This window comes from Schistocerca cancellata, chromosome 2 (assembly GCF_023864275.1).
Source record: "Schistocerca cancellata isolate TAMUIC-IGC-003103 chromosome 2, iqSchCanc2.1, whole genome shotgun sequence".
Classification (NCBI taxonomy): domain Eukaryota; kingdom Metazoa; phylum Arthropoda; class Insecta; order Orthoptera; family Acrididae; genus Schistocerca; species Schistocerca cancellata.
The window spans coordinates 355,635,038-355,661,043 of record NC_064627.1 but is presented as its reverse complement, the minus strand read 5'-3'; the positions used below and the strand labels follow the sequence as shown (position 1 = coordinate 355,661,043).

Below are 26,006 nucleotides of genomic sequence, written 5' to 3'. Positions count from 1 at the left end.
TGCGCCGAAATTCGATTACAGTGCAATAGCTTCAATAGTAATCAGAAGTACGTGCTTAATTATGAATCGGTTCGGGTTTTCGACATTGGACAGAAGCAAGGACCAATAATCGAGCGTCAAAGGTAGGCAGTTTAGAAGTTTGGCCTGATGACGTCATCTGGTCCCTCTCGCAGCTTTTCTTTGGGTGTGTAATTTGTGCTTCATACATGAGAGGAGCACTGGGCTTTTAACGGGAGTCAGCGGTTTACCTCCCTAAAACCTTATTGTGAGAGTTCCTTTTTTTTTTTAATTGTAATTTAGATTCCCGGCAAACAGGAGCAATCATAGTGTTAATTTTGAGTTTAAAACAATAGGAAGGTAATAATTTTGTTGTTTAGATAATACAGTTCTGTGATTTGAAAATTGTTGGTGTTGCTGTGAGATAACGGTCGGTGGTGCTGACTGTGAGCGCCCATGTTTACGGAGGAGACGAAAAGATGATTGCTATAATGGAGCAATTACAAATCCGTAAGAGACAATCTCCTTTTTACTGAGGTTGACGGGAGGGTCGGAGGTAGAAGGAAGCGATGGATACGAAGGGGTGAAGCTAGGGCGGGACGTGGCTACTACCTAAGGCTTCTAAGAAGGGGATATGTCAGGATGGACTACATGGTTGGGGAGCGGAGGATGACTGAAAATCCGGAGAGGAGAGGCGGGATGAGACAAGGAAGAGCATATGAGGAATGATATGGGTGTAATGGTACAGCACGGTATCTGGATTGGTAATTAGAGGGTAGGGTATTGGAAGATGGAAGTTTCTTCTTCGTTTAATGTACGGCGTTCAAAGGTGCTCCAAGAAGAGAAGATGATATGGCAACTGGATGAGTTGGAGAAGGATTCGTGTTTGGAATGGTAAACGGATTTTGAATGCGAGGTAATGTGAATGTCCCTATAGGATTTCAGGGGGTTCCTAAAACTTGCAACGGATGGAGCCGATAGATATTTTTCCTTAATGCTTTTTCATCCCCCTCATCCCATATCGGTCTGTTAGCGGTACAAACCTGTCGCTCTTCAGCCAGACGGCTTAAAATATACATATAGTGAAAGAATATGAAGGACGAGACATTTATATATGTTTTTAAAATTATCAAAAAATTGAATTTTATTTATGCTCATAATATAAAATTTAAATGCTGTTTTTATTCGTTTTTTTAAACAAAAACAATAAAAAGTTTTTTAAAAGGCATCACAGATAGATTACGATCTTAAAATGAAGCACTGCCCTTTCACTTAAAGTTAAGGGACCTATTATGGGGAAAAATATTTAGAGGAGGGTATTCTGCTGGATTATAAGGTGTGGATATAACCAGAGGGATCCGTCTGGTTGTAACTATAGAAAGGGATAGAAGTTGTGGTGTATGGTGGGTAACAGAACATGCGGGCAGGGCTATAATATGATAGGGAAATGGATAGCGTATTTAAAGGGGGAAGGAGAACTCCTAATGTAAGATGGGACAGGTAGAGAAGAGCTACAGCTAACAGGATGGCTAAATACCAGGAAGGGGGGAGGGGTATTTTGGGAGAGGACAAGGAGTGTTGGTAGCTGTTGGGTCACTCGAATGTTCATGAGAGTGGCAGCGTACCAGGATTGGAAATTAGAGCGGAGAAAATAAACTTATAGCAGTCGAACTTGCGGCTAGTGCTGAGGTGTTCATTGTGAGAGGAAATTTCATGAGATGTCAAAGGATCCTGTGTGTCGTTCAGGTGTTTGGAGGTATAGAACGTTTGTGGAATAGATATCCGTGAAACATTGGCATAGGAAAGACTAGATATGACAGGTGTCGAAAGCTCAAGATTAGTAAGTGTGACGATTTTACTCAAGCTGGTGATCACCTATACGTATGCCTGCCTAGCGTTTCCAACTGTACGTCCCGCTGCCGCAGGACACTGTTCACCACAAAGCTACACACGGTCTGCAAGACGGACGTCCTGATCCCTGGTGTGACGACGGAGGAGATGAGGCTCATCTTGGACTACGCATACCTGCGCCCTCTGCCCCTGAACGAGGCGAACGTCTACCGCATGCTGGTCGTCGCCGACTACCTGTGCGTGACCGGGCTGCACGACCTCTGCACCGACTTGCTCATCAGCATGCTTTCTCCCAGTAACTGCATCCACATCATGCTCTTCGCTAGGTAATTTCAGCAGTAAGTCCTCTTGTTGTAAGCACAAAAAAAAAACCATCGAAGTATGTAATAAACCTGCACCGCAAATATTGCGGAAATGGACAGTGCTATTGATGTGCGGTTTTCACAGACTGGATTTGTAGTCAGTGGCTCGTATTGTTAACCAGTCAACAAAAAATGGTTCAAATGGCTCTGAGCACTAGGCGACTTAACTTCTGAGGTCATCAGTCGCCTAGAACTTAGAACTAATTAAACCTAACTAACCTAAGGACATCACACACATCCATGCCCGAGGCAGGATTCGAACCTGCGACCGTAGTGGTCACGCGGTTCCAGACTGAAGCGCCTTTAACCGCACGGCCACACCGGCCGGCTAAACCAGTCAACAGATGGTAATAATGCTTAGAAAGTGTATTTATGTGCAAACATGCGTTTTTTAAATGGAACAATGCCTTTTTACATTAGCAAACTAAAAATATAGTACATTACAATGTCAGCGATATTTGCTGCAGGATTCTAGTGAGAGTCGTTTACGGGACATCGTATTTTGAAAAGTTCCCACACTGACACAGTACCTGTGGTAGCACACACTAAGGAACAACCCAAGTGTATACACTAGTTGTGTGGATTCTGACCAGTAACGAGACAATTGGCCATTACTGGTTGTGTTCAAATGACCACCAGCAGCGGCAGAACACACTTCCAGTCTGGTGTGGAACGACTGGTGCACACGTGCTGGCATTTCAGCGGAGACGTCCGATTAGGCTGCAGTAATACGTCGTTGCATATCATCGGGTATAGTTGGTATGTCCTTGTAGACAGCGTCTTTCAGGTTTCCCCACAGAACAAAGACTACAGGCTTAAAATTAGTGGGACAGGGCTTTTCAGTCCAGTCCAACGATTTAGAAACAATTTGTGTAGACATGCCGTAGTACTTCATGAACTATGAGCTGGACAGCCATTATGTTGGTCCCACAGGTTTCCCTTAGTCTGCAGACGAACGCGTTCTAGCTTGTGCGCGTTCATTGCGCCATCTATGAAAAACGAGCCTGCTAGCTGATTGTTCACTACTCCACAACACACGTTTACACTCCATAGAAACTGACGTTCCACCTGACGGAGCCACCGGTGACTGACGACACACCAATAGTGCATGTTTCGGCGGTTTACCTGGCCATGATTGATAAATGTGGCTTCATCATGAAACGAGATATATGATACGTCTGGAGTGTCTTGTCTTAATGACCATGTACAAAAGGTAACAGGATTCTCATAATCGCTTCCAGGCAGATCTTGATGGAGATAAATGTCATAGGGATAGAACCTAGGTCAATGGCGAGTGCGGAGGACACCTGAGTGGCGCCGGCCGAAGTGGCCGTGCGGTTAAAGGCGCTGCAGTCTGGAACCGCAAGACCGCTACGGTCGCAGGTTCGAATCCTGCCTCGGGCATGGATGTTTGTGATGTCCTTAGGTTAGTTAGGTTTAACTAGTTCTAAGTTCTAGGGGACTAATGACCTCAGCAGTTGAGTCCCATAGTGCTCAGAGCCATTTGAACCATTTGAACCAGCCACCTGAGTGGCTCACACTTCCACGTGCGATTGCACGGAAGCTAACGGGCGTATCAACTGCAACAGCAGCAAGAGCATTAAATTTCCTCCTGTTCTGTCGTCACTTGTTTTCTTCTATTACGTATCTAGGTGTTACGCTACCGCTTTCATGTAACTGGTTGAAAAGATTGATAAATAATTTCCGACATGGTTGACGCCTAGTGGGATATCTTGCCGCATATACCGTACAAGAACGAACTGCATTCTTCCTATACTCTCGATACACCGTCAGCATGTTGGCTTTTTCTGCGGTGGTAAATCCCGTCGTCCACGCACGACCTACTGCTTGGACCATCACACACTGCCTAGCAAGTTCCAATGCACTGAAGGAACAGGCAAGCACACTATAAGCAAACATAACAATTCGCTCATTGCAACTACGCAGGTTCAATAAAAAAGTGTCAGTGTGGAAACTTCAAAATACGGTATCTCGTAAACGACTCGCACTACAATCCTACAACAGACACCACTGACGTTCCAATTTGCCCTACTTTTCGTTTTTTAATGTCAGTAGGCATTGCTCCATTTAAAAAAAAATGTATGTTTGCACGAGAAATACCTTTCCTAAGTATCATTACAATCTGTTTATCGGCTAACAGTAAGAGCCCCTGACTACCAGTCCATTCTGTGCAAACTGCACGTCAATAGCACTTTCCATTTCTACAATATTTACGGTGTGAATTTCAGGTGATTCACCCTGAATATCGTAGATGTACTAGTGCTTCAACTCAATTTCAAAGTGTTATAGCATATGAGTTACGCAAAATACAACTCATACATACACACCACATTTCTGTTAAGTGTTGGAAGGGGGGAGGGGGGGGGGGAATCATGTGAACACCTGGTACCAATTCTCCACCATCTACAGTGCTCCAAATCTACCAGTGTGCTCCTTTCAAATGGTTCAAATGGCTCTGAGCACTATGGGACTTAACATCAGAGGTCATCAGTCCCCAGAGCTTAGAACTACTTAAACCTAACTAACCTAAGGACATCACACACATCCGTGTCCGAGGCAGGATTCGAAACTGCGACCGTAGCGGTGGCGCGGATCCAGAATGAAGCATACCTGAACTGTGGAGCAGTGGAAGAAAGGCCTTTGGTCGTATGAATCTTGTTTCACACTGTTTCCAACTTCTGCCCGAGTTTGCTTCCCCAGGAAAACATGACACGGATTCGATGGTGAATCAGGTAGCCATATCGTGGTATTCCATGAGACCCACGGGTACTCTGCAACGTCGCATTACTGCCAAGGATTATGAGAGCATTTTAGATGATGAAGTCCATCCCATGGTGCCATTTTTGTTCCCCAGAGGTGATGCTGTGTTCCGAGACGACAGGCCCCTGTTCATACAGTTCGCATCGTCCGTGAATGGTTTTGTCAGCACCAGATGAACTGTCACATCGCCCCTGATCACCACAATCGCCCTATCTCATTATTGTCGAGTGTTTGTGGTCTACTTTGTAGAGAATGGAGCGTGATCGCATTCCGAGACTGTTGAAAGCTGTTAGAATGCCAGCGGGTTTCCAGCACCGTATCAGGCATGACGATATGTTGTGTTTTAGTGTTCCCAAATTTTTGTCCACCCCCTGTACATTCTGTCTGGTGCACAACGCATCGTGCCACTCGCCACTCCAGCTGACTGGCGACTGGTGACATGCGCAGACAGCCGTCGTGCACTCGGCTGGAGAGGGCGGCGCGGCGGTACGCGCTGCGGCACTTCCCGCGCGTCGAGATGGAGACGGACGCGCTGCTGTGCCTGCCCGCCGCCGAACTGGGCGCCCTGCTCAGCACGGACTGGCTCAACGCGCGCAGCGAGCAGCTCGTCTGGTGCTGCGTGCTGCGCTGGACCGCCGTCAACCCAGCGGCGCGCATGCGCTACCTGCCTCTGCTCATGCGCTGCGTGCGCCTCGGCCTCCTCGACGTCCACTTCTTTCAGCGCAACGTGAGTCACCCTTCTCCTGCATCTACACCAGGAGTATAGAACCTTTTAATTTACCTGAGCCACGCTGGGGAAAGAAGTATATTTTTGGGCCGCACGTAATACAGGGTTATTCTAAATGATGGACCTACACTACTGGCCATTAAAATTGCTACACGAAGAAGAAATGCAGATGATAAACGGGTATTCATTGGACAAATTCATTATACTAGAACCCACATGTGATTACATTTTCAACAAATTTGGGTGCATATATCCTGAGAAATCAGTACCCTGAACAACCACCTCTGGCAGTAATAACGGCCTTGATACGCCTGAGCATTGAGTCAAACAGAGTTTGGATGGCGTGTACAGGTACAGCTGCCCATGTAGCTTCAACACAATACCACAGTTCATGAAGAGCAGTGACTGGCGTATTGTGATGAGCCAGTTGCTCAGCCACCATTGACCAGACGTTTTCAATTGGTGAGAGATCTGGAGAAGATGCTGGCCAGGGCAGCAGTCGAACATTTTCTGTATCCTGAAAGGCCTGTACAGGACCTGCAACATGCGATCGTGCATTATCCTGCTGAAATGTAGGGTTTCGCAGGGATCGAATGAAGGGTAGAGCCACGGGTCGTAACACATCTGAAATGTAACGTCCACTGTTCAAAGTGCCGTCAATGACCGAGACGTGTAACCAATGGCACTCCATACCACCACGCCGGGTGATACGCCAGTATGGCGATGACGAATACACGCTTCCAATGCGCGTTCACCGCGATGTCGCCAAACACGGATGTGACCATCATGATGCTGTAAACAGAACCTGAATTCATCCGAAAAAGTGACGTTTTGTCATTCGCGCACCCAGGTTCGTCGTTGAGTACACCATCGCATGTCTGTGATGCAGCGTCAAGGGTAACCGCTGCCATGGTCTCCGAGCTGGTAGTCCATGCTGCTGCAAATTTCGTCTAACTGTTCGTGCAGACGGTTGTTGTCTTGCAAACGTCCCCATCTGTTGACTCAGGGATCGAGACGTGGCTGCACGATCCGTTACAGCCATGCGGATAAGATGCCTGTCATCTCGAGTGCTAGTGATACGAGGTCGTTGGGATCCAGCACAGCGTTCCGTATTACCCTCCTGAGCCCACCGATTCCATATTCTGCTAACAGTCATTGGATCTCGACCAACGCGAGCAGCAATGAAGCGATACGATAAACCGCAATCGCGATAGGCTACAATCCGACCTTTATCAAAGTCGGAAACGTGATGGTACGCATTTCTCCTCCTTTCACCAGGCAACGCCGGTCAACTGCTGTTTGTGTATGAGAAATCGGTTGGAAACTTTCCTCATGTCAGCACGTTGTAGGTGCCGCCTCCGACGCCAACCTTCTGTGAATGCGCTGAAAAGCTAATCATTTGCATATCACAGCATCTTATTCCTGCCGGTTAAATTTCGCGTCTGTAGCACGTCTTCTTCGTGGTGTAGCAATTTTAATGGCCAGTAGTGAATTTTCAAACCTTCATATTTATTCAAGTACAAATCCAAAATGAACAAGCTTTATACCAATGAAAAGAGGAGGTTTCGAAGTTTTTTAAATCATGTTTGACATCAACTTAAAAATTAATAATTTGTAATTAATTAGTTTTTAATAATTATTTAATAATTAGAAATGTGATAAACGTTATAAACATTCAGTGTGGCCACCGTTGGGTGTACGGGAAACATCAACGCGGTAGCCAAACTCGTCCCACACACACGAAGGTGTATCTGCTGCTACTGTGTGCACGGCAGCAGTGATCGGGTTCTGCAGATCGTTCCAAGTGGTTGGTAGAGGTGGGACATAAACAGCTTCCTTCACGTAACACCATAAGAAATAGTCGCAAGGTGTGAGATCAGGAGATCTCGGTGGCCAGAAATGCAGGGCCAGGTCCTCAACTCCCCTGCGACCGATCCAGCACTGAGGGATGGAGTCATTCAAAATGCCTTGTTCATCACTGTGCCAATGGGGCAGAGCTCCATCCTGTTGGAAAAAGTCCTGAGAATCTTCCATAACTTGAGGGAACAGACATTGATCCAATATGTCCAACACGCCCAGGAATGGTCCATAAACGTTTGTACAGGATACAGCACAGAGCACGTCAATCTTCGGTGAGTCTCTTTCGTGTTGCAATGGTGAATGTGGATTTTCCAAACCCATATGCGAACATTGTGTCTGTTGACTTTTCCACTAAGGTAGAACGTCGCTTCATCGTTAAAAATTACACGCTGTAGAAATGCGTCATCCTCCATCTTTGCTAGCACATAACCACAAAACACGAGAAGCTTCTCTTTGTCATTGGGGTTGAGAGCCTGCACAAGTTGTAATCGCTAGGGCTTGTACAGCAAACGCCGTCTCAGAACTTTCCATACGGTTGGCTAAGGTATTCCAAGTTCTCGACTGGCTGTATTGGTAGCCTTACTGAGACTGCGCACAAAAGTTTCTTGAATCCGTCGGACATATCCTCTGACACACGTGGTCGCCCTGTGCTTTTTCCTTTGCACACACTCTCAGTCTGTTTAAATTGCTTAAATCAACGGCTAATGCTTTTGCGAGTTGGTTGAATACCGAAGTTAGTGCGCAATGCCCGCTGCGCTGCAATTTGCGACTCACTTTTCGCGAACTCAAGAACGCAGAAAACCTTATGCTCCACAGTCGCCATCTCACTCACAAGTGACAGTGAAACGGAATGACGGCCCTATTGCCGCGAACTGTACCGGTCGCTTCTGAAACCATCACCGCCCACCCGACGCCGGCCGCCAACTTGGAAACGTCCACTTTTCATTGGTACAAAGATTGTTCATTTTGGATTGAATACGTACGAATTTTTGAAAATGTGTCCGTCATTTAGAATAACCCTGTGTACATGGACGGTCGGAGATATACAGGGTGTTACAAAAAGGTACGGCCAAACTTTCAGGAAACATTCCTCACACACAAAGAAAGAAATATGTTACGTGGACATGTGTCCGGAAACGCTTACTTTCCATGTTAGAGCTCATTTTATTACTTCTCTTCAAATCACATTAATCATGGAATGGAAACACACAGCAACAGAACGTACCAGCGTGACCTCAAACACTTTGTTACAGGAAATGTTCAAAATGTCCTCCGTTAGCGAGGATACATGCATCCACCCTCCGTCGCATGGAATCCCTGATGCAGCCCTGGAGAATGGCGTATTGTATCACAGCCGTCCACAATACGAGCACGAAGAGTCTCTACATTGGTACCGGGGTTGCGTAGACAAGAGCTTTCAAATGCCCCCATAAATGAAAGTCAAGAGGGTTGAGGTCAGGAGAGCGTGGAAGCCATGGAATTGGTCCACATCTACCAATCCATCGGTCACTGAATCTGTTGTTGAGAAGCGTACGAACACTTCGACTGAAATGTGCAGGAGCTCCATCGTGCATGAACCACATGTTGTGTCGTACTTGTAAAGGCAGAGCAGGTAGAGTATCCCGTATGAAATCATGATAACGTGCTCCATGGAGCGTAGGTGGAAGAACGAACTAAAATGAGCTCTAACATGGAAATTAAGCGTTTCCGGACACATGCCCACATAACATCTTTTCTTTATTTGTGTGTGAGGTATGTTTCCTGAAAGTTTGGCCGTACCTTTTTGTAACACCCTGTGTAGGATGTTTCACAATTCGTGGAACACATTTCTAGAGGCTGTAGAGGGGACTTAGTACATCAAGTTTTACGTGGGAATCCATGTCCGGAAGCGTCCGTCTTCCAACGACGCTACAGAATATAAGTTACAGGCACCGGTGCTTGTAAATGTATGTATATACAGGATGATTTCATGACGATGCTACAAACTTTCTCTGACGATGGAGAAGGATAAATGTATCAATTTGAGGTAAGGGGAAACGAACGAATCGACATTTGTAAGTGAAAACCATTCTGATACCTCTGACAGTGGAATACATGTACTGGTACTGTTGTTGTTAAGATTGTACGGTAGGCAAATTTTAGATGCGGTAGTATATAACAAAACAAGGAAAAAAAATGTCCAGTAGATATGGACACTCAAACGCATACCTGAGGAGCTATGAGCACTTGTTCATCTTAGTTGCTGTGAAACACATCGTCTCTACTGAACAAGCAGTCATAGCTCTTGAGGCATCCATTTTACACCTCATGTTTACTGAACAGTTTTTCTTGTTGAGGTCCATACTACCTCCACTAAAAGTTCCCAGTCCTACAATGTTAGCAACAACAGTGCCAGTGCTTGTATTCCACCGTCAGAGGTATCAGAAACGTTTTCCCTTACAACTTTCGGCTCGTTCGTTTCCGGTACAGTACCCTTACTTGAAATTGACACATGTATCCTTCTCCATCATCAAAGATAATTTGTAACATCATCACGGAATCACTCTGTATATACATACTTCGACGCTCAGTAGCGTCGTTGAATTACGTTTCCGGATATGGGTCCCTCTGTAAAACTTGACCTACAAAATCGCATCTACAAACTCTAGAAGTGAGTAACATGAAGTGTGGAACACCCTGTATAGTTTAACACGCTTATGACACTAAAAAAGCAAAATGGAATTAATTTGACACTTTATATATGAGGTATCATTACTTTGCATGAACGGGCTTTTAAGGATCTTTTTTTTTTTTTTACCGATCGTTGATAGGTGCTCACTTGTTGGGCCGCACTGATACTAGCTTTGGGCTACATGCTGCCTACAGGCCACGGTTTGGAGAGCCCTGACCTACACCACAGACTAGATTGCTCATTGGCGCTAGTGTAGCGTTCCCACATTGAAGCCGCCATTTGCAAGGGAACGCAGTGTTTTCACTTACTGTTAGTAAATTATCTAAAATATCTGATAAAACTTGCATACATAATGATTTAACAGATGCAAATCACGTACACAAGGACTCTGTATCCCTATTCGAAACCTGTGCGATAATGAAATGGCAAGCTCATATTACAATGTAGACTACAGTTACTCAAGTCGAGAATAACTGAAGAAAGAAAAAGTATAAAACTGTGCAAAGGAAGGTAGGTAAAATTATTCCACACAAAAAATAAATGACAGGCTGAAAAACAAGCGTAAAAGACAGACGCAGAGGATGTGTCAGGAAATATTAAAGAAGAATCGCGAGTGAAAAACTTTGCGAATGACAAATTAATCTCCCAATCAGCTACTTCGTAAGTTTGAAGCAACTATCTTTAATCGATTACATCCCGCATTTTCGCTCCTACTTGTCAGAAACGAGCCCTACATTTTTGGATAGATATCTGTAACTCTCCGTCTCTGATGTAGACTTAATATGGAAAACTAGGAAACTACATTCATTTAAGGTAGGCTTGATTACTCAGCAGAAATTGTGAAGTAAACATCCTTTTATTTTATTCTTCAGTTTCCCTTTGTTGTTTGTCATACCGCTCGCATCACTCGGCCGGTATTCATACTCGTCCCTTCAAATGGCGGCTTCAGTTCAGTAACAGTTGCCTCACTTTGTACCACTATGGCGTGGTAGGGGCTCGATCTACACCTGTACTCAGCAAACCATTCGGAAAGGTCATAGCATAGGGTACTTCGCGTAGGTCCACTCATTGGGTAAGCAGCTTGGGAACAATTCCTACACGATATCTTACAAACAAAAGGTACAGGTGAATAGGTAGATGGCGTCTTCACAGATTTCTGTAAGGCGGCCGACACTATGCCACATCGTCGACTACTGAGCAAACTAGAATCTTTCCAAACATGTGATTGGTTCAAGGAATGTTTGAGAGGGTCGACCACGGCGTGCAAAACTGCATGTGTGCTGGATATGCTCCACGTATGCAATCCGAGGCTCAGCCTGTTTCGGTACCACTCGACTCGTCTCGCCTTTGCTCGACCTCTCTCGATACAGTGCCACATTTCATTTAGCAGTGCGATGCGACGTTTTTCCTGCCGCCTTGTGGTGCGGCAATTTTCCATCGGCACGACTTTCTTCAGTTCAGCAGAAACGTGGTATCAGAGCTGTTTATCCTTCGCTATTTGTTAGTGGTATAAAAGCAGTACACAGAGCCAGTAGCTGTTTGCACAAAAAGAGGCAGTCTAGCGATCCATCGTCACAAACCTCTAAAAATTAACTGGATCGCAGAAAAGAACGATGAGCATTGTCAATATCTATTATCCAGTCGCTAATCGACAGTACTGCGAATGTGCTATGGAACAGCATTACAACACCATGCAAAGGAAATTAGAGGTTTAGTTGACTATTAAAGAGCAAAAAGTTACAACTATCTACAGGTGATTTGTTTGAGATTCGTTATTCTGAACATCAAGAAACACTTTGTGCTAGATTTGGAGGCATGGAGCGCTTGATGAAACTGGTGATACGAATAGCAATTTTTTTGAAGTAGCATGCATTATTATACGATCAGTTGCAACAGATTTTTATGGAACTGCATAAAGAGTACGGAGACGTTGTATATAACTGTAAAGTACATTGGTTTCAAGAAACATGCCTGGAACGATTTTTCAAATTATGACTCGCAATTGTTGAAGTTCTTAAAGAAAGAGTAAAGTAGGAACGAAAATTAGAGCATATGAAAAGGATTGTAGATTTCGCATTTTAAGTGGACTTCGCTGCACACTGTTCACAGTAAGACATGGCAAGGTGAGGAACGACTTATTTCTGATTTGACAGGATGCATTTAAAAGAAAATCGCTCTGTAGAAGGGACAAATCCTGCTGAACGCAAAGGTCCTAATATACTTTAATGGTGTTGCCTAAAGTTACTTTTATATCTGCTGACGACTCTCCATTCAAGATAACATGCTGCGACGTCCCTAACAAGAAATCGGCAATCCAGACACAAATTTCATTTGATACCCCATACGATCTTGTTTTGATGCTAAACGTTGGTTTGGTATTGAACCAAATGTTTTTCTGAAGTCAAGAAATAACGAATTTACTATAGCGTTGATCCACAGCTTTCAGGACGTTATGTGAGAACAGCACGAACTGTGTCATAAGATTCTACAATAGATGCTTGTCAAAGATATTGGATGGTAGTTTTGTGGATCATCTACATACATATTCGGAAAGCCGCCATACGGTGCAGAGAGGAGGGTTCCCTGTATCCCACTGTTAGTCATCCGCTTTCGTGTTCTGCTCGCAAACGGAGCTAAGGAGAAATGACTATCTATATGTTTTTGTACGATCTCTAATTTATCTTGTCCCCGTGGTCCTTACGCAAGATGTATGTTGATATCAGTAGCATTGTTCTGCAGTCTGTCACAAATGCCTGTTCTCTAAACTTTCTCAATAGTGTTTCGCGAAAAGTACGTCTTCTTCCTCAGGGATTCCCGTTTGTGTTCGCGGAGCATTTTCGTAACACTCGCATGTTGATCGAATCTACCAGTAACGAATCTAGCAGCACGCGTCTGAATTCCTTCGATGTCTTTCTTTAACCCGACACTGCGGGGATTCCACTCGGAACAGTTCTCCAGAATCGGTCATGCGAATATTTTGTACATGGTCTCCTTTGCAGATGAATTAGACTTGCCTAGAATTCACCCAATAAACCGAAGTCGACACTTTTCCTTCCCTACAACTGATCTTATTAACTCGTTCAGTTTCACGTTGTCTCGCAACGTTACGCCTAGATGTTTAAGCGAGATGACTGTTCAAGTACCACACCACTAACAATATATTTTTTTAAAATTTATTTTATTTGTTTCAGGCGAAGCTCATTTCACCAGATACAAGCTTTTCATATAGTGATACAGAGTGACTATCTCACTTCATTACAAAATATAAAATATAATTACAGTACATTATCTGGCTGCACAACACATATTACATCAAAGTGAAGGGGAAGAAATACAAAAGAGCACACCAAGTGAAGCAGGCAAAAGGAAATATAGACGTCTAAAAACGAGACTGGCAGGAAGTACAATATAGCAAAGCAGGAATGGGTGGAGGAAGAAACTGAAAGTTGTAGAAGCATGCATGACTTTGGGAAAGATAAATGCAGTCGATGGGAAAATTATGACAACCTTTGGGGAAAAGTACGAACATCATGAGCTCAGATGGCAAGCCAATGCTAAGCAAAGAGGAGAAGGCTAAAATATCGAACGAATATATGGGATGGCTATACAAAGGAAGCTTTTCTTGAAGGTGTACCAACTCCCATGTGTGAAAGTTAGGAGAGGAGGAGTGATAACTTTACTGTGACGTTTACAAAACAGAGTGAAGGCTTTATGTCAGACGTTTATTAATTTCGAGGACTTCATCCAAACTCAGCTTTTGTTTTCTTCTAAGCAAGCGGAGAACGTCGGGCTGTATTTGGCAGCTGCGATCTTGACTGACTCAGCAAGTGCAGTCAGATTTCTGTTACGGTCACACTCGGTCTAACTGCTGTATTGACCAACCTAAAGATTATCATAGTCTAGGCTTATCTTGTTTGCAGTGTCGGATTCCGTATATTGTTGACAGCTGCCCTCTGGCGAGGTCGTCGTTCACTGTTATCAATTTTGTACTTATCTCCATCTCCCGTGGACGATCTTCGCAATATTTCAGTGTGAAGTGGTACATAAAGTGATATTGCAAAACACAACATACCAAAAAATGCACATAGATCCAGTTATTGTTCTCTTCAACCTATTTTGCGGCTTTGCGGCAGTTGTCTCGTAACATAGAGCACTTTGTTATGTGAAGCGTTACAGGTATTTGTAATACAGAACCATGTTTCGACGTTATAATGCGTATCCCATGGAGTAATATTTGAGATAATAGATACTATTGGTTTCTGTATTTGCGAGGATAAATTGCCATGAATGAATCTGCTTATGCGAGACAATGTTATTCGCCTACACTTTACCCAAATATTTTTCAGCACCTTTTATACTACTTTGTGCAAAATAGCTGCCGTCAGTCATGGCTGTTTTTGTTGATAACACTAAGGGCTACATTTTTTCACGTTGCCTAAGTGTTTTGCATCTTATGTCTATTTGAACGCTCGCCTTCAATTCAGTGGTCATCGCAGTTGACTGCCATGCGGGAGACTTTCTTCTTCTTCTTCTTCTTTCCCTAACTTCGTGGATTAAGCTAGGAGCATGTTTTGTCTTCTCAACTTATTTTTCCATCTCCTTCTTGGTTTTCCTACGTCTATTTTTCTGTTTGGATTATAATTTACTAACAGGTTACATTATCCTGAACTTAACCTTACTCTTGCACAAAAATGGATTAGATATACTGGCAGATAATGGAAGTTTTAAGAAATTTGAAATAATTTTCTATTTGAAAACGCCTACTCCCTAGATTAACTTCTGAGTAGATAGTGTGTTTGTATTTGGGTTACAATCATTATCAAATTTTGTTGTAGACTGGGATTTAAAAAAAAATCCTATTATGTAAATTTGGTCTGCTTGTAACCAAGTATCGACAGAGGAAATGTGTCTTACTTGTATACCTACTTACATGTACTGCACGATCCACGGAACATGCAAGAAACTAAACTGAACTGTGTGAACTAAGTGTGTTTGACATTACTATTCGCGTTACAAAGTTATGCTTACTGTCACCACTTTTCCAGTCCTATACTTACAAATAGGGGTATCTTATTCGCACGGACTTAAACGTACACCAAGTCGGGTTGAAATAGCTTCAGGCGTTTCTGATCTACGCTGGAACACACATAGGCAAACCCGCCCCCCCCCCCCCCCCCCCACACACACACGTCCATTTTCATATACATTTCTGGTCACTAATATTGCAACACTATGATGCGGCATATAATGAAAGTGTAAATGGAATGAACGGTACATATATATGCTTGTGTACGAAAATGATTAACATTTCAGCGCAGTCGCATTATGCAGGGAGGAGTATTAACCTTGTGGTTCAAGGTCTCTTTTTGTCCCTGTTTGCTTCCTAACATATAATTAAGGAAATGAGATTCTGCCTTGAGCAAACACAAGTAGGAATTAGCGTTTGTTCAAGGCGGTACCACATTTCCGTAATTATAGGTAGCTGATTCCTCATTCAGAAATCGCATTTGAATGTTGTTTGTTTGTGAGGGTGTTATGCCTCGAGTAAGAAGGAGAAACATCTACCAGCAAGTTTCGGAATTCGACGTTATAGCGGCGTATAGAGACTTCGGATTTTCGATCCGTGATATTGCTGCTCATGGAGATCGCGATCCCACGACTCTCATGCCAACAGGAATCGACTGGTTTAGGAGGTCCATACTCAACGCTCTCAATGTCTCCACGTGATAAACACTCTGAAAGACAGACATATTGTTCGCTCGTCTGTGCGAAGTACAGCGAAGAGCCAAAGACACTGGTACACCTGCCTAATATCGTGTAGGGCCCCTGCGAGCAAGAAGAAGTGCCGCAACGCGACGTGGCATGGACTCGACTAATGTCTGAAGTAGTGCTGGAGGGTATTTGACACCATGAATCCTTCAGGGATGTCCATAAATCCGTAAGAGCATGAAGGAGTGGAGGTATTTTCTGGACGGAACGTTGCAAGGCATCCAGATATGCTCAATTATGTGAGCAAAATGGTACTGAAACAGCGAATGACAGACTAAAGGCCGAAATGCTAAATATCTTTTTCCAAAGCTGTTTCACAGAGGACGACTGCACTGTAGTTCCTTCTCTAGATGACAGAGGGATAGAAAAACAATTGAAATCGCTCAAAAGAGGAAAGGACGCTGGACCTGACGGGATACCAGTTCGATTTTACACAGAGTACGCGAAGGAACTTGCCCCCCTTTTTCCAGCGGTGTGCCGTAGGTCTCTAGAAGAGTGTAGCGTTCCAAAAGATCGGAAAAGGGCACAGGTCATCCCCGTTTTCAAGAAGGGACGTCGAACAGATGTGCAGAACTATATCTCTAACGTCTATCAGTTGTAGAATTTTGGAGCACGTATTATGTTCGAGTATAATGACTTTTATGGAGACTGGAAATCTACTCTGTAGGAATCAACATGGGTTTCGAAAAAGACGATCGTCTGAAACCCAGCTCGAGCTATTCGTCCACGAGACTCAGAGGGCCATAGACACGGGTTCCCAGGTAGATGCCGTGTTTCTTAACTTTCACAAGGTGTTTGATACAGTTCCCCACAGACGTTTAATGAACAAAGTAAGAGCATATGGACTATCAGAGCAATTGTGTGATTGGATGAAGAGTTCTTAGATAACAGAACGCAGCATGTCATTCTCATTGGAGAGAAGTCTTCCGAAGTAAGAGTGATTTCAGGTGTGTCGCAGGAGAGTGTCGTAGGACCGTTGCTATTCACAATATATACAAATGACCTTGTGGATAACATCGGAAGTTCACTGAGGATTTTTACGGATGATGCTGTAGTATATCGAGAGGTTGTAACAATGGAAAATTGTGCTGAAATGAAGGAGGATTTGCAACGAATTGACGCATGGTGCAGGGAATGGCAACTGAATCTCAATGTAGACAAGTGTAATGTTCTGCGAATACATAGAAAGAGAGATCCTTCACCATTTAGCTACAATATAGCAGGTCAGCAACTGGAAGCAGTTGATTCCATAAATTATCTGGGAGTAGGCACTAGGAGTGATTTAAAATGAAATGACCATATAAAATTAATCGTCAGTAAATCAGATTCCAAACTGACATTCATTGGAAGAATCCTAAGGAAAAGCAGTCCGAAAACAAAGGAAGTAGGTTACAGTACACTTGTTCGCCCATTGCTTGAATACTGCTCACCGGCGTGGGATCCGTACCAGATAGGGTTGATACAAGAGATAGAGAAGATCCAACGGAGAGCAGCGCGCTCCGTTACAGGATCATTTAGTAATCGCGAAAGCGTTACGGAGATGATAGATAAACTCCAGTGGAAGACTCTGCAAGAGAGACGCTCAGTAGCTCGGTACGGGCTTTTGTTGAAGTTTCGAGAACATATCTTCACCGAGGAGTCAAGCAGTATATTGCTCTCTCCTACGTATATCTCGCGAGGAGACCATGAGGATAAAATCAGAGAGATTAGAGCCCACACAGAGGCTTACCGACAATCTTTCTTTCCACGAACAGTACGAGACTGGAATAGAAGGGAGAACCGATAGAGATGCTCAAGCTACCCTCTGCCACACTCCGTCAGGTGGCTTGCGGAGTATGGATGTAGATGTAGATGTAAACGTAGATAATGTTCGTGTCTAGGGAGGCTGGTGGCCAGCGGAAGCGTTTAAACTCAGGATAGTGTTCCTGGAGACACTCAGTACCAATTCTGAACGTTTGGGGTGTCGCACTGTCCTGCTCGGATTGCCAAAGTCCGTCGGAATGCACAATGGACATGAATAGATGCAGGTGATAAGACAGGACGCTTAAGTACGTGTCACCTGTCAGTCATATTTAGACGTATCAGGGGTCCCATATCACTCCAACTGCACAAGCTCGACACCATTACAGAGCCTCCAACAACTTGAAAAGTTCCCTGCTGACTTGCAGGGGCTGGCCGGGGTGGCCGAGCGGTTCTAGGCGCTACAGTCTGGAACCGCGCGACAGCTGCGGTCTCAGGTTCGAATCCTGCCTCGGGCATGGATGTGTGTGATGTTCCTTAGGTTAGTTAGGTTTAAGTAGTTCTAAGTTATAGGGGACTAATGACCTCAGAAGTTAAGTCCTATAGTGCTCAGAGCCATCTGAACCATCTGACTTGCAGGGTTCATGGATCCATGAGGTTGCCTCCATATCTGTACACGTCTATTCGCTCGAAACAATTTGAAACGAGACTCGTCCAACCAGGCAACATGCTTGCAGTCATCAGCAGTCCAATGACGAAGTTGACGGGCCCAGGCGAGGCATAAAGCTCTGTGACGTGCAGTCATCAAGGGTACTCGAGTGGGCCTTCTGATCTGAAAGCCCATATCGATAATGTTCCGTTGAACGGTTCGCGCTCTGACACTTGTTGATAGCCCAGTATTGAAGTATGCAGCAATTTGCGGATGGGTTGCACTTCTGTCATGTTTTAAGATTCTCTTGAGTCGTCATTGGTCCCGTTCTTGCAGAATATTTTTCCGGCCCCAGCGATGTGGGAGATTTGATGTTTTACCAGGTTCCTGGCATTCACGGTACGCTCATGAAATGGTCGTATGGAAAAAAATTACCATTTCATTGCTACCTCGGAGACGCAGTGCCCCATCGCTCGTGCGCCGAGTATAACCCCATGTTGAAACTCACTTAAATCTTGATAATCTGACATTGTAGCAGCATTAAACGATCTACCAATTGTGCCAGACACCCGTGTCTTATACAGGCTTTGCTGACCGTTTCGCCGTATTCTGCTGCTAACATCTCTCTGTATTTGAATACGCATGCCCATACCAGTTTCTTTGGCGCTCCAGTGAAGTGCAGCTCCGTCACTTACACCGAGTTATCAAACGAGCTTGTCTGCTGTAAGTCAAGCACCGTACTAACAGTGCGACTACGTTTGGAGCTCCGTGGACTATCAGCACGGCGACTGTTTCTTCATCTTCGTTGTCGTGCCAACAGAGTGAGCTGCGCCGACGGCGGTGCGTTCAGCGAATGCAGCGTGCACAAGAATGTCGCCACGTTCTTTTTTTCAAACGGATCGCGGTTCTCCGTAGAGTATCACAATTTACGTATCCGTGAGTGGAGGCTCCGAAGAGAACAAACGTTGTCTGGTTGCATTCGTTGTTGTCTTAAGGGCATGTGACTGGCGTGTGGTATGGATTGCCGTTGGGTAGACAACACCGACCCCTTTGTTTTGCATTGTCTGTAATTTGGACAGAGGCCGATACATTTCTGGCGTGTTCAAGACCAGTGACTGTACCCATCTAACGAGGTCTCCGTGGAGTTATTTTTCAATAAGATAACACTAGACCGAATGTTGCGGGTGCTGTCTTGACCATCCTCAGTAAAATAGGTGTGTGACGGTTGCCTTGACCAGCAAAGTTTTCAGATCCCTCACTCATTAAAAATAATTGGTGTTAGGTTACCTCGAGAGTGGCACGCCACCACTCGTCGGCCGTTACAATTGTTCAATGGCATAGAGAAAAGCAGCACAGAATGATGTACCCATATATGTCATCCAATTTGAATTTGACTCAAAGCCCACCCGCATTAGGGCTGTTCTTGCTGTCAGAAGTTTCAAGTCTGTCTGCTAAATTCTGCACCATCTGCACCCCCCTTAAAATCATCTACAAATTTAATTTGTACTATGGTGTACAAGCATAGTAAGTAAAAGTTAATTTTTTACTATCAATTCTGGTGCCGAAACTATAATAGCCAGCAGTATATATACACTGTCTCACAAAAAAGTGGATCACCCAGAAGACACGGACGGATGTCAATGTACACTCCTGGAAATGGAAAAAAGAACACATTGACACCGGTGTGTCAGACCCACCATTCTTGCTCCGGACACTGCGAGAGGACTGTACAAGCAATGATCACACGCACGGCACAGCGGACACACCAGGAACCGCGGTGTTGGCCGTCGAATGGCGCTAGCTGCGCAGCATTTGTGCACCGCCGCCGTCAGTGTCAGCCAGTTTGCCGTGGCATACGGAGCTCCATCGCAGTCTTTAACACTGGTAGCATGCCGCGACAGCGTGGACGTGAACCGTATGTGCAGTTGACGGACTTTGAGCGAGGGCGTATAGTGGGCATGCGGGAGGCCGGGTGGACGTACCGCCGAATTGCTCAACACGTGGGGCGTGAGGTCTCCACAGTACATCGATGTTGTCGCCAGTGGTCGGCGGAAGGTGCACGTGCCCGTCGACCTGGGACCGGACCGCAGCGACGCACGGATGCACGCCAAGACCGTAGGATCCTACGCAGTGCCGTAGGGGACCGCACCGCCACTTCCCAGCAAATTAGGGACACTGTTGCTCCTGGGGTATCGGCGAGGACCATTCGCAACCGTCTCCATGAAGCTGGGCTACGGTCCTGCACACCGTTAGGCCGTCTTCCGCTCACGCCCCAACATCGTGCAGCCCGCCTCCAGTGGTGTCGCGACAGGCGTGAATGGAGGGACGAATGGAGACGTGTCGTCTTCAGCGATGAGAGTCGCTTCTGCCTTGGTGCAATGATGGTCGTATGCGTGTTTGGCGCCGTGCAGGTGAGCGCCACAATCAGGACTGCATACGACCGAGGCACACAGGGCCAACACCCGGCATCATGGTGTGGGGAGCGATCTCCTACACTGGCCGTACACCACTGGTGATCGTCGAAGGGACACTGAATAGTGCACGGTACATCCAAACCGTCATCGAACCCATCGTTCTACCATTCCTAGACCGGCAAGGGAACTTGCTGTTCCAACAGGACAATGCACGTCCGCATGTATCCCGTGCCACCCAACGTGCTCTAGAAGGTGTAAGTCAACTACCCTGGCCAGCAAGATCTCCGGATCTGTCCCCCATTGAGCATGTTTGGGACTGGATGAAGCGTCGTCTCACGCGGTCTGCACGTCCAGCACGAACGCTGGTTCAACTGAGGCGCCAGGTGGAAATGGCATGGCAAGCCATTCCACAGGACTACATCCAGCATCTCTACGATCGTCTCCATGGGAGAATAGCAGCCTGCATTGCTGCGAAAGGTGGATATACACTGTATTAGTGCCGACATTGTGCATGCTCTGTTGCCTGTGTCTATGTGCCTGTGGTTCTGTCAGTGTGATCATGTGATGTATCTGACCCCAGGAATGTGTCAATAAAGTTTCCCCTTCCTGGGACAATGAATTCACAGTGTTCTTATTTCAATTTCCAGGAGTGTAACTTCATATAACTTCATACACACACACGCACCATCGGCGGATATATAAATGACTAAAGTTGCATTTCTCTGTGATAGTCAGGATGGCCACCAGACGGCATTAGTGTTGTTACGAGGCACGGTAGGGTATATAAGGGGCGCGAACAGCGTCAGTTGTTGAGAGATCACGGTGAAGAACACAGAGATGCCGCATAATAGTGTGAGACAGCGCTATTAGCAGAGTCTGAGATGGGCCTCACTGTGAGTTCCATTTGATGGCTGGTCGAATCAATGGTTCAAATGGCTCTGAGCACTATGGGACTAAACATCTGTGGTCATCAGTCCCCTATAACTTAGAACTACTTAAACCTAACTAACCTAAGGACATGACACACATCCATGCCCGAGGCAGGATTCGAACCTGCGACCGTAGCAGTCGCGCGGCTCCGGACTGAGCGCCTAGAACCGCTAGACCACCGCGGCCGGCCTGGTCGAATCGTTCAGTATTCATATTTGAGGGTAATTCAGATGTGGCAGTGGCCCGTATGGGAACGTGAGGGCAGCCATACACATCAACACTGTTCCAATCGACCATGTCTGACCATAACAAAGGAGGATCGCCGTATTTGGCACCAAGCACATCGTAATCACTTCAAGTCTATGCCTTCCGTCTCACAATAAATAGACTCCCTGCAACGTTCTGTGTCCTCCATCACCATTGGTCGGATCCTAACAGCAGCCAGACAGGGGAATTTCTGTCTCATATGTGGACTGCTGAAGAATGGCATCGCAGTGTGTTCAGTGATGAACCACGGTTCTGCATGTCCTCAGATGATTATCATCAGCATGTATGTCGGCGACCTGGGGAGAGGTCCAATACTTACAATGATGGTGTGGGAAGCCATCGGGTTTGATTTCAGGTCACAGCTAGTAGCGATTCAGAGAACTATGATGGCATAACAGACTGTCACGGACATACTGCGTTCTTTGGTGTTCCCTCTAATCTGACAGTATCATGGTACCATTTTCCAACATGACAATACTCGTTCACACATGGCACGTGTCTCTGTGAACTGTCCGCGTGATACTGAGGTAGTCCCATGCCGAATAAGATCCCGAGATCTGTCCACACCAGAACATCGGACGTCAACTCTGTCACAATTCTAATATCTGGGACATCAAGGATCAGTTACAACAGTTGCTGTCCAGCTTGCCTCTGGACAGGATGCAACGGCTTTATGGCACCCTTTCAAACTGACTCAGCAAATGTTTCCAGGCTAGAAGGAGTGGAACGCCATATTGGTAAGTGGGCTCCAACTGCCAAATTCATTGCAAATGTGACTCGATTCTGTGATCACTGAAATAACACGACATACCCTTTCAGTCTATGAATTTTCATACCGCTTCCTCCTCGCCTTCCGGGTGCTTCACCTTTTTTCGTCAGGCAGTATAGCCGGCCAGGGTGGCCGAGCGGTTCTAGGCGCTACAGTCTGGAACCGCGAGACCGCTACGGTCGCAGGTTCGAATCCTGCCTCGGGCATGGATGTGTGTGATGTCCTTAGGCTAGTTAGGTTTAAGTAGTTCTAAGTTCTAGGGGACTGATGACCTCAGAAGTTAAGTCCCATAGTGCTCAGAGCCATTTGAACCATTTTTAGCCATCAGGCTGTATAGATGAGGGATGTCCCGCTATACTGCAGCTACGCTCTACAGTAAGCTCTGTCAGACAGACAGCGGCGTTTGGTGGGTGCAGGTGAAGAGCCACCCGTACGTGGAGGGCAACCGGGAGTGCCGGCCGGTGGTGCTGGAGGCGCTGATGCTGCTCTACCGGCGCGAGAACCCCGGCGGGCCGGCCGCGCTCGCAGCGCCGCACCCTCTGTCGCGGCCGCGCGTCCCCTACGAGGTGGTGCTCGCCATCGGCGGCTGGACCGGCGACGGCAGCACCGCCTGCTTCGAGATGTACAACACGCGCACCGACGAGTGGACCGAGGTGCGTGCGCACTCCCCCTATCCAAATGAGGGCGGTCAGTGATTCTTCCGTTGGAGACCCCAAATACACAGACAACGGCCAATGGTGAAATCTACATACCTGAACAGTTTGTCCGCCAGGAAAGGTGACTGATCTGAAATAAAACAAGTTGTTTATTTTTAGTCTATATAACGTTTTATTCAAAACAGGCTCCTTACGAGTCAATACACAACTGAAAGCGTTGGAAATACACTGAGGTGACAACAGTCACGGGATATCTCAGAATATTGAATCAGACGTCCGTAGAGCAGCAACTCGAAGTGGCACGTTTTCGACAAGTCATTGGAAGTCCCTGCACAAATATTGAGCCACGCTGCCTCTGTAGCCAGCAATTGCGAAAGTGTTGTCGGTGCAGGATTTTGCACGAAATCACCTCTCCATTGTGTCCTATAAATGTTCGATGGGATTTATGTGGGGCGATCTGGGTGGCCAAATTATTCACTAGAATCGCACATTTTTTTTTTCGAACCAGTCACGAACAATTGCGGCCTGTCATATGGCGCACTATCACCCATAAAAGTTCCATCATTATTTGGGAACATGAAGTCCATGAATGGCTCCAAATGGTTTTCAAGTAGCCGAACATAGCCATGTATAGTCAATGATCGGTTCAGTTGAACTAGAGGGCCCAGTCTATTCCATGTAAGCTCAGCCGACACCAGCAATGAGCCACCACTAGCTGGCACAGAGCCTTCTTGAGAACTTGGGTCCATGGCTTCGTGGGGTATGCGCCAACTCGAACCTTACGATCAGCTCCTATCGACTGAAATCGGGACTCATCTGACCGTGCCATGGTTTTCCAGTCGTCTAGAGGCCAACCAATTAGTCGTGATACCTGGAGAGGCCTCCAGGCGATATCGTGCTGTTAGCAAAGGCACTCGCATCGGTCGTCTGCTGCATCAGCCCACGAACGGCATACAAAGCGTCTGTTGGACTTCTGCTCAATTTAATACAATATTCAATGTTCGGACGTGGCTACATTACTTTTTTCACGACGGAAGTTCAAAATATACCGTTAAAGTTTAGTTTTTTTACGAGCGTTTGCGGTCAGCGCTGTTGAATTTAAGGCGGAAGGTACTCGAAATACCACGCTGGGTAATTCTTGTATACATTCGAAAACGGCACTAGCAGTTACGCAAATATAAAATCAGTCTTATTTCCTGTGGGACGGATTGATTAGAAGACCCTCGTCTACATCTACACCTGCACCTATACTTCCCCCCCTCCCCTGTCCAGTCACTGTTGCTGTGCGAAACAACGATTGTTGGCAGACGTTGGGCGTGGGCTCCAACCTCTGTAACTTTCTCTTCGTTACCTGCGCACGCTCTTCAGCCTATCACAGCTCAGTAGTTACTACTCTTTCTAGACAGCCTATATACAAGGAGAGTGATGAATGGTGGTATCTACATATCATTGTACGCCACATGGATCAAGAAATATGACGTCAGAAACAATGAAATTCGTGAAAAACCAGCTGTTGCTTAAAAGGGGGGGGGGGGGCAAATTACCCGGATTATACTCATCCAGTGTTTAATAATGACAGCACTTCACTAAATCCAACATGCTTTAAACATAATTTCAAACCTTCTCCAGATTCTCTCTCGCTTACATGCTTAACACCAAATATTTACCACATTAACTCATTTGTAAAGTAAACAAATGTTTGAAGCTGCTTTACACGCAGGATTTCGACTCGTTAAGGAATTGGGGGTGGACACTTACGGTGTTAACCTAACAGCCGTAAGTGTGCCTGATTGTGACATACAGTTATGAACAGGAGAGGGCCTTAAAAGCTAAAAACTGGTTAATGAAGGAATAAAAATTTCTGTGCGACATTGAGAACATGTTTTTCAATGCTGTTCTCAAAGCACGTAAGGTATACTTGAATGCGAACGATAGTCAAATGTGCGCAAAGTCCTGCTGGGCGTTTGCTTTCTTCAGCTGTACTTCCGTACGTTCGTGTTTGCAGCGCTTGGCACGCTAAATACCGAGCAGCCGCTCCCACAGCTGTTTGTCATCTTCAGGTGTGGGAAGAAGACCCAGCGGGCCCGCGCGCGTACCACGACATCGTCGTCATCGGCTCCGACGTGTACGTCATCGGCGGTTTTAACGGCCGCACCGTCTTCCGGTCGTGCCGCTGCTTCAACGCCGCCGTCCAAGAGTGGCGTGAGGTCGCGCCCATGAACTTTCGCAGGTGCGTGCCGCACACTCCCTTTTACGAGTACGACAATGAACGACCGCATTAAGGACGCTCACCGAATCGCTTGTCGCCGCCGTGGCAGGAACGACTCGTCGGGCACAGACTCCGATAGACACCGCTAGCGTTAGGGGGCACCGTCCAACTGAACAGCTGCTTACAGCAGAGACTAGATGTTCAGGCCCCTCCAGACATCTTTCAGTCGCCTCCAGTGAGGTTAAGATCGAGAGACCACTCGACTTTCACCTGAGTGGAGCTTTTGCCGAAAAATTCCAAACGTCTTGGCAACCTTAGGATGGTGCATTGACTCGCTGCCAAGTCCAGGTCGCC

The 26,006-nt window shown here is 45.9% G+C and overlaps 1 protein-coding gene across 1 annotated transcript in view; it reads left to right on the top strand.

Annotated features, from left to right (window-relative positions):
• Positions 1 to 26,006, top strand: part of LOC126154050 (kelch-like protein 10) — a 199,706-nt gene that overhangs the window by 4,511 nt on the left and 169,189 nt on the right. The window contains exons 2-5 of the mRNA XM_049916111.1: positions 1,923 to 2,174; positions 5,439 to 5,718; positions 23,204 to 23,440; positions 25,504 to 25,673. Of these exons, the coding sequence (XP_049772068.1) occupies positions 1,923 to 2,174; positions 5,439 to 5,718; positions 23,204 to 23,440; positions 25,504 to 25,673 (939 nt within the window). The remainder of the gene's footprint in view (positions 1 to 1,922; positions 2,175 to 5,438; positions 5,719 to 23,203; positions 23,441 to 25,503; positions 25,674 to 26,006) is intronic.